Genomic DNA, 12,592 nt, shown 5'->3' on the forward strand with positions numbered 1-12,592 from the left:
CCCACCGCCCCGGCAACAGACCCGGTACAGCCCAACCATCTGTGGGGGAGGAGGGAGGAAAAGGATTCTCTCTCTGTAGCATTTATCAGCATAGAGACGGAGAGGAGAGGCTTCAGTGAGGTTATCTTGGTGGCTCAGACTTTGTCAACAAGTAAGAGCTCGATTATAGCTGCCCCCTTGAGAATAAGCTAAGACCAACTCGTCCCCATGGCACCCGTCCAGACGATGGTACCGCCCCAAGGCGGAACCCTGTAATTATCGCGAGAGCCCTGCGCGTTGGTTGTCATGGGAACGGTGGCGGAGACAGCTGTTGTGCCAGCTCCGGCGCCCCCGCGCTGCCGTCCTCCCGCGGTAGAGGTGGGACGGACACAGCGGTGCCGGGGCATAACGCGGTGCCGCGCCAGTCCCTCCGGGCGAGGAGGGTTCCACCAGCCCTACCTGCCTCAGGTGGGGTGGCCGGAGCTGCGGCTCTGCCGGGCAGCACGCCCGAAGAAGCAGCTCCCGGCGCTCCTCTTTCAAGCGCAGGAAAGGGCTGCCTACCTACCTACCTACCTGCCTGCCGGTACGGGAAACCTCCCGTGAGATAAGTGTGTCTTGCGTGCGGTTGTTTGTATGGGCTTGGTTGGTTGGTTGGTTTTTGTTCCGGAATCAGCCTGTCTCCACAAGGTAAGCCTGGGATCTATGAGTTGAAGTGAACCACTTTTCTCTGCCCACTCCTTTATACTTTGGTATGCGTGGGAAGGCCACGAAGGTACTATGAGGGCTGGAGTACCTCTCCTGTGAAAACAGGCTGAGAGAATTGGGGTTGTTCAGCCATGCAGAAGAGAAGGCTGTATGGAGACCTTAGAGCAGCCTTCCAGTACCTAAAAAGGGCTTATAAGAAAGCTGGAGAGGGATGTTTTACAAGGGCATATAATGACAGGACAAGGGGGAATGGCTTCAAGCAGTCAGAGGGGAGATTTAGGTTAGGTGTAAGAAATAAGTTCTTCCCCTTGAGGGGAAGGTGAGGCACTGGCACAGGTTGTTCAGAGAAACTGTGGCTGCCCCATCCTCAGCAGTGTTCAAGGCAGGGTTGGATGGGGCTTTGAGCAATCTGGTCTAGTAGAAGGTATCCCTATGCATGGCAGGAGGGTTGGAACTAGATGTTTTTTAAGATCCCTTTCAACCCAAAACCATTATTTGATCTGATGTGTGTACATGACTCAGTTTGTACTTTTTCTTGTACTGCAATAAGAAGTTGTATTCATTTGGGCCTTCTGAAAAATACCGGTACTCAGATACCTAATTCCTGTAAATTCACACAGTTTTTTGCAGAGAACCATGCTTTTCTATTGTTTAAACTCAAATTTTAATTGAAGCAGGAAACGTGATCATTTGGATTTGGGAACTCCCACTGTTTAGAAGTGCTGAATATAAAAGACTATTGGTCACTTTATTTGATATGTTCAAGGTGTCTTTAAAATATTCTCATTCTTTTCTTGACGCACATTTTTGCAGTCCCATGTTTTTAAGAAAATAATAATAAAAAAAAGAGCCAGGAGGTTTCCTTTGTTGTGAGACTACTTTTAAGATTTTAGCCATTTAAAGTTCTATGACAGTATGCACATTCAAATACTTTGGTTGGCTTGATAATATAAATGTATATTTGCACATATATTAATAAATGTATACTTTAGTAGCAAGCTAGTTTATACTCTGAACATTGAATTGATAGAAAGGATTTGAAACTTGTGTAATCTACATCTGGAATATTACTGTGTTTGTGTTGCTTTCTTATAAAACTGATAGTTTAGAAGGTGGTGTTTTTTTTTTCTTTTCAATTTTAGGTCTCAATGGATATTAAAAGGGGGAGCTTGGATAAAATACCAAGGCCTGCATCTGGTTCAAGAGCTTATCCTAATTGTAGATCTTTAAATACATCTATGGAGTTACCAACAGCAGAGCCACATTTGCCTAAGGTAATTCTTTTCACCTTCATTAGGTTAGAAACCCTATATCTAATTCTTACTAGAATGCTAAAGGAGTAAGATTCTGCCTTTTTTTCTTCATATAAAGTCCTGGGCTCTGCAGGCGTGCTAAGGGGTTATGTGAAAGCTCATGAATGTGGGCTGCTCTTTGTGCCTACATGGAATGGTGTTTAATTTCATTTTTCAGAATCTGTGTTAGTTTTATGTTCACCACAAAAAGGGCTATTCAGCACTGCAACCTGGAAAACTGGTTTGTCTTTCTCTTTATGTTTAATCAGATTATTAAATACTGTTTTAAAGAAAATCTGTCAATAATGCATAGATACATAGCTATAGGCTTGTTGATGCATTGGCCATGAAATTGTGTTTCACTTCCATCCCATTTGTGCTTTTAAATTTAAGCTGGGATAAAAATTAAATTTACTATTAAAAGAAAGGATTTGAGCAATCCTCACAAGTTGAATTTTTGATTATAAAGTGCTATCAGGATATGCTTGAATCAAATAAAAAAAAAAATTCATGGTGTTCCAAGAAATATGTAAGCTCCAGGGATTTAACAGAAAACATCTGTCCTCTGAAAAAACTAATATTGGGGATTAACTTAATTTTGGGAACAGGATATGTGATAAGGTTGTTGGGCTGTAGGAAGTGGGTCTTTGGAATTACAGGTTTGAATTGTTTTAATTAAGATTAGTCCAATTGTAGTGTCCCTCTGTTCACCTGTCTGTAGAATGGGATGCTTCACGGAAGTATTAAAATATTTTTTTATAGGTTCACTATTGGGTATTAAGTTAACATCAGGTAACTCTTAATCCAAATTCAGACCTAGGCTGTTGCATGAAAATTTCTGCCTCTTGAGGCTGATAAAATAAACATAACCTTTTCAGCCCTTCAAAGACTATAAAAAACTATGAGGAAAGTTTGGCTACTACCTGGTGCAGTGGACCCATAGTGTCAGGGAATAGACAAGGCTGTTGTACACACAAGCTGTTAATTGGTTGACTCTACCCTGTGCTGCAGCAGAAATGGCATAAACCTTTGAAATCATTTCCTAGCCTGCCAACCCCAAATCTGGCATTTTGTGGAATGATGGGTTTGAGAATCAATGTGATATCTAAGAAACAGAATTCTGTGTTGTATCTGAAAATGGTTGTTTCATTTAAGAAGTACTTAAAAGCAGTACTGTATAGAATCAGCAAAAATCACAGAAAAAATGAGCTTAAAAATAAAAAATAATTTCCTCAGCCTGACTAGTAGTCAGTGCAGTGTTGTATAGAATTGTTGTATAGAATTGTTGTTAGCCTTTGTAATAGTATGTGATTATTGTGATTATATTTTTCTCCCCCCAGAATATTTGCAGTTTTGTGATAACAATTAATTTGCATTTCATAGGTTGATTCACCTGTCAGTTTGCCTGGTAGTCATCAAAGAGGCAGTTTAGAACACTGCTGTCCAGAAGAAAACAAAGGTGATAACAGAGAGAAATCTGATGTCAAGGAAGTAAGAACAAATCAGAGAACCACGGTGGAGAGTACAACTGTCTTTCTTCAGAAATGTGTACCGAATCATAAGGAGCTGTCAGGTGTGGAATGACTTTCACTTTCTTGTGTTGTGGCTAAACCAAATACAATGTTTGTATAGTTCGGGTAAAATTCTATTGGTGGTGGGAAAAGAGGATGCAAATCGATAAAATTCTAGAAGAGAAGGAGGTGTGAAAATTCATACCTTCATTTCTCTTCACTATATTGAATGCATCTTTGAAATAAATGTGTTATTACTGCCATTACCACCACAATATATGTCTTGTGGCATCTAAGCTGTGATATGCACCTTAGTCATGGCCTAAAAGGTCAGGAGAACCCATCTGCATGTGTCCTATGGAACCATCTTAGGAGATGTTTTCAGTAAGGTGTTTTTATCAAACTTTTCACACAAATCATGATAACTTGTTAGAAATGTTGTATCCTAATAATGGTCCACCAGTCCAAAACCCTGGAAATTATGGTTGTAATTTATAGTGTTTAATAACTGAACAATGCTGATACTAATAACATACTTTACATACAAATACGCAGTATCTAATTATAATGAAAGCAGTTTTAGAAATGCTTCAGATGGCATTCTTTATTACGATTTTATAAATTTTAATAAATAAACTTTCTAGAGCTTCCAACTCTTTAAAAATAGAAAAGGTCAGTATGTGAAACAAAAGTTTGGATACCTTCTTCAAGGTTAGATAAGATTTCATGGCAGAATTGCAGTAAAAATAATGCCTTGATTCTTGTTTCTGTGTTTAACGTGAGTGCTAGTACGCTAGTAGTTATAATTTTTTAAACAGTAATCCATACAGAGGCTTTCTGGATTGCAAAAATATATTTTGGTGTCTTTATTGTTAACATTTCAAAAAGTATCTTTAAACGTTGTTTCACATGTATTTTTTTGGTGAAAGGCTTTTTCCTATGTTTTTCAGGATGTATCTCTAACTCAGATTCTGGAGACGACTGCACTGAAATAAAGACTTTAAAATTCTGTGAACCTTCCCAAGGAAAACTAAGTAATGCAAAAGCAGGTACTACTTTTCAGGTGTATAAAGTGAACAGTGCAATAAAACTTCTGCTCCCCTTCCACTTGTTAATGCTTCTCAGAGTTCGGGACCATGGTGTATTTGTGTGTATATTCTGTAGTTATAAAGAAATACAACAAATTGAAAATGTATGTACCTTGTGATATTCAAGAGGTGTCAGATGAATTCTTTATTTAAAGATTATTTTATTAAAGGATATTCACTTTCTTTAATGATATGGTAGTATTTGAGTTTTACATAGATTCAGTCAATCTAATAAGGCAGAATTCAGGGGTGATTCTATCTATCTAGTGCAGCAGTACTGGTGATCTAACATAGTATTAATTTCTTCAAAAAAGAAGTGGGATAGAGCTCAACTTCAAAGCTTCACTCAGGACTTTCAGGTCAAATCCATTTGCTGGGTTCAGGCCACTTGAAATAAATGCTCTTTTTTCAGCTTCTGCCCTTGGGGCTTTCCTGGAGCTCAGTTAGGTTCTTATAGCTCTCCCTTGCTGTGTCACTCATCTCCTTTTATGGCATAAAGTAGACCAATGCATTACAGTAAAGGCTTGGGATGAATGGATGTGTAAAGCATTTGACCTCAAAAGATTAGAAAAATAAAGGACTCCAAAACTTGGAAGTCAGTGGGATAGGGACAGTGCTACAGTTGTTTCCTTTATTCTTGCTATGGAAGCTAAGTTTAACCAGGAAAGAGGGCAGAGCATGAGAATGCGATAGGAAGGGGAAAAGCTAAAAAGCGATCAGAAATTGTAAACTGCATGTTTAAGAAAAAATGAGATAGTACAAAAATCTATTTTAATCACATAATTGCAGTTTCCATCCATAATATTTCACCATTTCTGTTTTTCAAAACAACAGTTTTCTAGAACCAGTATCAGAATCTGGTTTAGCTGAGATATAACTCAAGACTGAAACTTCAATAACATTTAAAAGTAGAGATATTACAGAGTCTCTCTTAACCCCAGAATGATTCATTTTAGTGAATGACAGTTCATCATGTATTCTACTAGTCAGGCTGAGGAAATTATTTTTTATTTTTAAGCTTTTTTTTTGTGATTTTTGCTGATACTGTGGAGATATCACTCTTCTATTATAAATTTGAATCAAATCACTTGCTCAAAATGCAGGGGGCTCTTTCTCCCTTCCCCCTATACCCAGCTGCTAGAGTTCAGAGTGCGATTCAGTGTTCTGTTACAAAGACTTCTTCTGTGTTTTTCCATGCTATAAACAGGTTTAGAAGCAAGAAAGACATATGTGCTTGAGAGTATTTTTACTCTTGTCTATGGTTGAAATCAAACGAACTGAATTTATTTTTCTGCATTTTTTAAAAAGTTGAAATGCTTCAAGCTAAAATTAATTTAAAATGCATTCTACAGCAAACTCTTCCAACTTGGAATATCCTGAAGAAACAGATGTAGATCCTCAGATTCAAGCAGCTATAAAGAAAATGAATGAACTTGACACAATACTGGCAAAAACACATTTTAAGGAGAGAGAAGTTAAAAAACAAGGCAAAGAAATGAGGGCAAAGCTCTGGGAAGAGCTTCAGGTTAGAATGTTCTGATTATTTTGTAAATAGTTTGTACTTAGTACAAAGTAAGATAGTTTTATATCTTAAAGTAGTGTCTAACAATTATGTTTCATAGACATTATTTTATTAAATAACTCACAGTTGTATGTGTAAAGTGAAGAAATAGATCTTAAAAAGTAACTTTGAATAGGTTTTAATATATATTGCCAACAGGCTTTGAAAGAAGGCCATGGTCATTAAAAACTGATATGACCAAAAGCCAAATATGCAGCTGTCTAGGTGTGGTTTACTTGAGCTTGCTTGTTGCAGGTATGGTAGTGTGTAATGTTTGTGAACCCAGACTTAAAAGCGTTTATTCCCCTCTAGTATGATTTTTCTTAGGCCCATCTATTTCAGTATTGTCTGTTACCGAACAAAAGAGATGCCCTCTGAAGAAGGTGTAAGAACCATATAGCATAAATTACTTCACATTATTCCTATCCTGCTCTCTAGCAGTTGGATGTCAATTTAAGCCTTGAAACATATGAGTTAGTATTTCATCTGTGGTTAAGTATTGTATAATTTACATGAATACAAATGTCAGTTGCAAAAAAGGCATAATTGCAGTTGGTTTGACTGCATCTCATAGTTTCAATGGGTTTGGATTCAAAGCCATGTATAAATTACAGAACTTTTGTATTATAAAATGTGTCTCCATATACAAGACAACACATGAAGCTTTAAAATTCTACCATGCCTTTATCATAACTTCATGAGATGCTGTGAGAGGCTGATAGTCTGTCCTGGGTTCAGCAGTAGCAGTCATGTTTCTCCTTCGTGGTAGCTGGTGCAGTGCTGTGTTTTGACTTCCAGCCTGGGAACAGTGCTGGTGATACCGATGTTTTCGGTTGTTGCTAAGTCATGTTTACCCTGACCAAGGACTTTGTGAGGCTCATGCTCTGCCAGGGAGGAGGGGAAGCCGGGAGGAAACAGAGACGGGGCGCTTGACCCAGGCTAGCCAAAAAGGTATTCCATACCACAGCACGTCATGCCTGGGGTGCGGGCTAACTGGGAGTTACCTGGAAGGATGGGGGCTTCCGGGTGGGACTCGTTTCTTGGCCGGTGGTATTGTATCCTCTTCCCTTGTTATTTTCTCTTATCATTGTTATCGGCGGCGGTAGCAGTGGTGATTTGTGTTGTACATTGTTTGCTGGACTGTTCTTGTCTCAACCCGTGGGAGTTGCACTCTTTCGATCCTCCTCCCGGTTCCTCTGGGAGCGGGGAAGGGGAGAGCCCCGGGGGTGGGGCCTTGATTGCTCTCCGCCCAGCACCACTCACTGGGAGTGAGTGAACAAGCTGTCTGGCTAGGGTTTAAACCACGACATAGTCTTAAGAAATAAATAAAATAGTCAGTAAATGTTGCCATAGGACAAGGAATTTTTAATAGGGTCTGAAGTTCATTAGACCTGACAATGTATTTTGCCTTCAAGTATTTTTTTATGTAAATATATGCATGTATCTGTAAATTTATGTTTTATTTCTTTATTTCTTTTAAATAGTCTATCAGAACCACTGAAAGCCATGAAGAGATAGAAAACACAAAACTTTTTTTAGCTTTGATCTCACCATGGCAGGATACAGCTGGTAAGTAAGAAGGAGAAGAAAATACCCTGTTATAATTATCCCATATTTTGATAATTTTTTTTTTTGATACTATAAGGCTTTCAAACCTTTACAATAAAATAATATTTACATGTAAGAGTACATCAAGGGAATATATGAAACTTAAATGAAATAATTTTTGCATTATCACAAATGTAGATGTTGTACTTCAACATCAGGCTTGTTTTATTAATGGAAACTACATATGAAGCTTGATCTTGGATTTTTTTTTTTTTTTAATTGGCTTTTTTTCTGAAAATTCTAGGCAAATAAAATTAGGATAGATGGCAGTTTTAAAAAGTGAAGCTACGTTAAAGATATGCTAAGAGAAGATTCTCAAGGAGAAAAGGCCAGGAAGTCTGTTAAGATAATTTCTGAGCTGTATTATGATGTGACAATAAAGACAAAAATATTCAAAGTGGAAGTGAACACACTGCTAAGAATGAACTTTTGCATTTTAGTCTTTTAGTAAAATCATTTCCATCTCAACTGCCAAATTCTGTAGCTGCATTAAAAGTAGACAAGGGACTAATGAAGGATTGAGTTCTTTACAAGAAAAAGTAAACAAATAGTTAATGAAACAGAAATGTGGAATGTGATATATAACAAAAAAGACTGAGTGCACTCAAAATTGTAGTGAATACCAATAATGTAAAACTGTAGGTAGAGTATGGTAAGAAAAGTTAGATTATTTACGCATCCTTTTTTTTCTGAGTTAGAAGGACACAGTTTCTATTGAAGTTCTGAAGCAAGTGGTTGAAGCACGTTCTGAAGTATCAGTATTTTTTTTCCAAGAATATGAAGAGAATGTGCCTGCTCACAGGGACCTGAAAAAAAAAAAAAATTGTTATTTTAAAATGTCCTTTTTCTTTCTGTGGCTGGACTTACTGAGGGAGAAGCTGGAACAAACTGTAGGCATTCTGTTCACAATGTCTTGGTTGGGCAGGAGGAGCACAATCAGACTCAGCTTGTCAAGAACATACCAAGTCAAAATTACCCAAGAGTGGATTTAGGAAAAATTGCTGTTTGAATACTCTGTCTTGGTGCTGTAGTTCTCAGAGGTTTGTCAGTCACACACACATTTTACATCCTGTCCTGCACCTGTATACCTTGATTGAAAGGGTTTCTTGCTGAAAGAAAACAGAATTGCAGTGCATCCTGTCTTTTTTACTTTTTGGGGAGAGAATAAGTATTTGAGATCTAAATGATTATTGTTGAGCAAGAATCTCAGCTTGAATGTTGGAAATATGTGCATAATAAGGGTAGCAAGTGTGGGTAAAACACTTCAGCAAAGCTTATTATTATAAGGTAACCTGCTTTTATTTTTATGCTAAAGTTTGGGCTATTAGGGAAGAACACTGAATTTGATATGAGAGATATTGAAAAAGTCTCCAGTAGATGTCAGGGTATAGTAAAAAACAGTAGGCAAGCAAGACTATATGGTTGTTAATGAACTCCCTGCTCCAATTCCCCTATTATTTCAAAGGTAACTCCTTGCTGTAGAGATCATGTGCATCATATGGGTTCCAGTGTGCACTACTGAGAAAACTCTGCACAGTTCAGATTTATATTTATACTCCAGCTTGATCTTTATCTTGAATTTTCTGTGACATGCTGATGCCTTACTTTTCAGGTCTTGTTTATTTATTCATTTATTTAAATGAATGCCCAGATAGCTGCTTTGGCTGATACTGAAATGGAATGCATTTTATCTATTTTGGCTTTCAGAGCTTGAATTTGATAAAGAGCCCTATTAAATAAATTAAATAGGGGAGCTGTTTAATTATAGCTTTTAATGTGGCTGTGAAATCAAACACAGGTTCTGGGTACAAAATCATTAATAACTTGTGTCCCAGCCCCTCAGGCGTAAAAACCCCTCTGACACACTCATGGCAGAAAATTAAATCAGGAGTTAATTAAATAGCCTTAAATTAATTTCCCGGTGCTCTGTGCAACAAAATCATACTTTCGGTTGAGTCCATTAAACTCTGTTATTACAGGATGTTGGTTGTTCTTTCCATATGTGAAATATATGTTTCTTTGCAATACAAGTCCTTCGCTGTAAGTGCTAAGTGTATAGACTCCAAGTTAATGCCCTATTTTGCACTTCCAGTTAATATGTATCAATATCATGACTGAATTTTTTCTTTAAGTGAAACAACTCTTGCATGCTAGGATGTTTGAACAGGTTTTTTTGGGTTTTTGTTTTTCTTTTTTTTTTTTGGCTATACCCTTGACTAAAGCCACTTAGAAGTCTAACAATTCATGCACAGGCAGACATCAGCTGTGAAAACCTGGATACTTTATTCTCATTCTGAATTGTAGATGACTTGCTACATGATGTCTGCAGAGGCTTTTGAACTTTAGGGCCTTGGGCTGTATCTTCTAGAATGTACTTTTTTATCCTCGGTGGGCAGTAGTTTAAAAAACCCCAAACCAGACATAGGAAACAGTGTAATTATTCATGAGAGACACCTTACATTTTTTTCCCCTTCTTTATTTCTTGAGAAATATGGTGGCTATATAATTTATCCAAATAAATTTCTTTAACTTTCATATGTGAGGTCTTATATTATACTGTACATGAAAATAGATCTTCTTTAAATACAATTTAAATTTTACTGAAAATATTCCTTCCAGGTCCCTCCTGTGCCAAGGAAGAAGAAAGACATACTTCAGTATTTCACACACAAATTAATCCAGAAGGTTATGATAGCCATAAACCCCAGTGTAATCAGGGTAAGCTTTATTAATTATATAGTTTGTATGTGGCAAAAAAACATGCACCCCTTTACTTTGCTCTTGTGAGACCTCACCTGCAGTATTGTGCACAGTTCTGGTGTCCTCAACATAAAAAGGACATGGAACTGTTGGAACAAGTCCAGAGGAGGGCCATGAGGATGATCAAGTGACTGGAGCACCTCCTGTATGAAGACAGGCTGAGAAAGTCGGGGCTGTTCAGCCTGGAGAAGAGAAGGCTGCGTGGAGACCTCATAGCAGCCTTCCAATATCTGAAGGGGGGCTATAGGGATGCCAGGGAGGGACTCTTCATTAGGGACTGTAGTGACAGGACAATGGGTAACGGGTTAAAACTTAAACAGGGGAACTTTAGACTGGATATGAGGAAGAAATTCTTTATTGTAAGGATGCTGAGGCACTGGAATGCGTTGCCCAGGGAAGTTGTGAATGCTTCATCCCTGGCGGTGTTCAAGGCCAGGCTGGACAGAGCCTTGGGTGAGATAGTTTAGTGTGAGGTGTCCTTGCCCATGGCAGGGGGGTTGGAACTAGATGATCTTAAGGTCCTTTCCAACCCTAACTATTCTATGATTCTCTGTACAATGGGTGGGTAACGAGGACTTGTCCTTTGTGACTAGGCCAATAAAATCAGACAAAGCAAGGTTGCTAAGTGGACTGGTGACAGTTCTTTCTTTTTATTTTATTTTTTATTTATTTTTTTTTTTACAAATGATAGAATAATTTTGCTTGTGACTTTATCTAAAACATTTTGGTCAGCATGCAAAGAAAAATTTTTAAATCCAGGTTTATAGAACTTTTTCATTGCAAAATGATGAGGTATGTAACTGGTGGAAGCAAGGACAGGCGGCCTGGAAGAATACAGTGATGTTATTCGGGAAGCTAGGAACCAGGTTAGGAAAGCTAAGGCCCAGTTAGAATTAAATTTGGCTAGGGATATGAAAGATAACAGGAAGGGGTTCTATAATTACATTGCAAAGAAAAGACAGACTAGGGACAACATGGGCCCTCTCCGGAAGCTATCAGGAGATCTGGCTACCCTGGATTTGGAGAAGGCTGAGGTTCTTAATGACTTCTTTGCCTCAGTCTTCACTGGCAGATGCTCTGACCACACCACCCAAGTCTTGGAAGGCAGACTCAGGGACTGTGAGAATGAAGATCTTAGGCCCACTGTAGGAGAGGATCTGGTTCGAGACCATCTTAAGAACCTGAACATACAAAAGTCCATGGGACCTGATAAAATCCATCCATGGGTCCTGAAGGAGCTGGCGAATGAAGTTGCTAAGCCACTGTCCATTATATTCGAAAAATCATGGCAGTCAGGTGAAGTTCCCGATGACTGGAAAAAGGGAAATATAACCCCCATTTTCAAGAAGGGGAAAATGGATGACCCAGGGAATTACAGACCAGTCAGTCTCACCTCTGTGCCTGGCAAAATCTTGGAGCAGGCTCTCCTGGAAGGCATGCTAAGGCACATGAAAAACAACAAGGTGCTTGGTGACAGCCAACATGGCTTCTCTAAGGGGAAATCCTGCCTGACCAATTTGGTGGCCTTTTATGATGAGAATACGAAACTGATGGACAAGAGTAGAGCAGTTGACGTCATCTACCTGGACTTGTGCAAAGTGTTCGACACTGTCCCACATGACATCCTTGTCTCTAAATTGGAGAGACATCAATTTGATAGGTGGACCACTCAGTGGATAAAGAACTGGCTGGATGGCCGCACACAAAGAGTTGTGGTCAATGGCTCAATGTCCATTTGGAGACCAGTAACGAGTGGTGTCCCTCAGGGATTGGTGTTGGGACCGGTCTTGTTCAACATCTTTGTCACTGACATGGACAGTGGGATTGAGTGCACCCTCAGCAAGTTTGCCGATGACACCAAGCTGTGTGGTTCGGTTGATACCCTGAAGGGAAGGAATGCCATCCAGAGGGACCTTGACACATTGTGAGGTGGGCTGATGCCAACCTCATGAGGTTTAACCATGCCAAGTGCAAGGTCCTACACCTGGGTTAGAGCAATCCCAGGCACAGCTACAGGTTGTGCAGAGAAGAGATTCAGAGCAGCCCTGTGGAGAAGGACTTGGGGGTGTTGGTCGATAAGAAAATGAA

General features: G+C 38.9%; 1 protein-coding gene across 1 annotated transcript in view; it reads left to right on the forward strand.

The window, feature by feature from the left end:
- Positions 1 to 1,830: 1,830 nt before the first annotated feature.
- FSIP1 (fibrous sheath interacting protein 1) overlaps positions 1,831 to 12,592 on the forward strand; it is an 80,626-nt gene continuing 69,864 nt past the window's right edge. Inside the window, exons 1-6 of the mRNA XM_061463365.1 lie at positions 1,831 to 1,958; positions 3,360 to 3,549; positions 4,438 to 4,536; positions 5,928 to 6,100; positions 7,621 to 7,705; positions 10,364 to 10,462. Of these exons, the coding sequence (XP_061319349.1) occupies positions 1,833 to 1,958; positions 3,360 to 3,549; positions 4,438 to 4,536; positions 5,928 to 6,100; positions 7,621 to 7,705; positions 10,364 to 10,462 (772 nt within the window). The 5' untranslated portion in view covers positions 1,831 to 1,832. The remainder of the gene's footprint in view (positions 1,959 to 3,359; positions 3,550 to 4,437; positions 4,537 to 5,927; positions 6,101 to 7,620; positions 7,706 to 10,363; positions 10,463 to 12,592) is intronic.

This window comes from Pezoporus flaviventris, unplaced genomic scaffold (assembly GCF_033815535.1).
Source record: "Pezoporus flaviventris isolate CSIRO_AGI_PZ_B2104156 unplaced genomic scaffold, CSIRO_AGI_Pfla_v1 ptg000036l, whole genome shotgun sequence".
NCBI classification, from domain to species: Eukaryota; Metazoa; Chordata; class Aves; order Psittaciformes; family Psittacidae; genus Pezoporus; species Pezoporus flaviventris.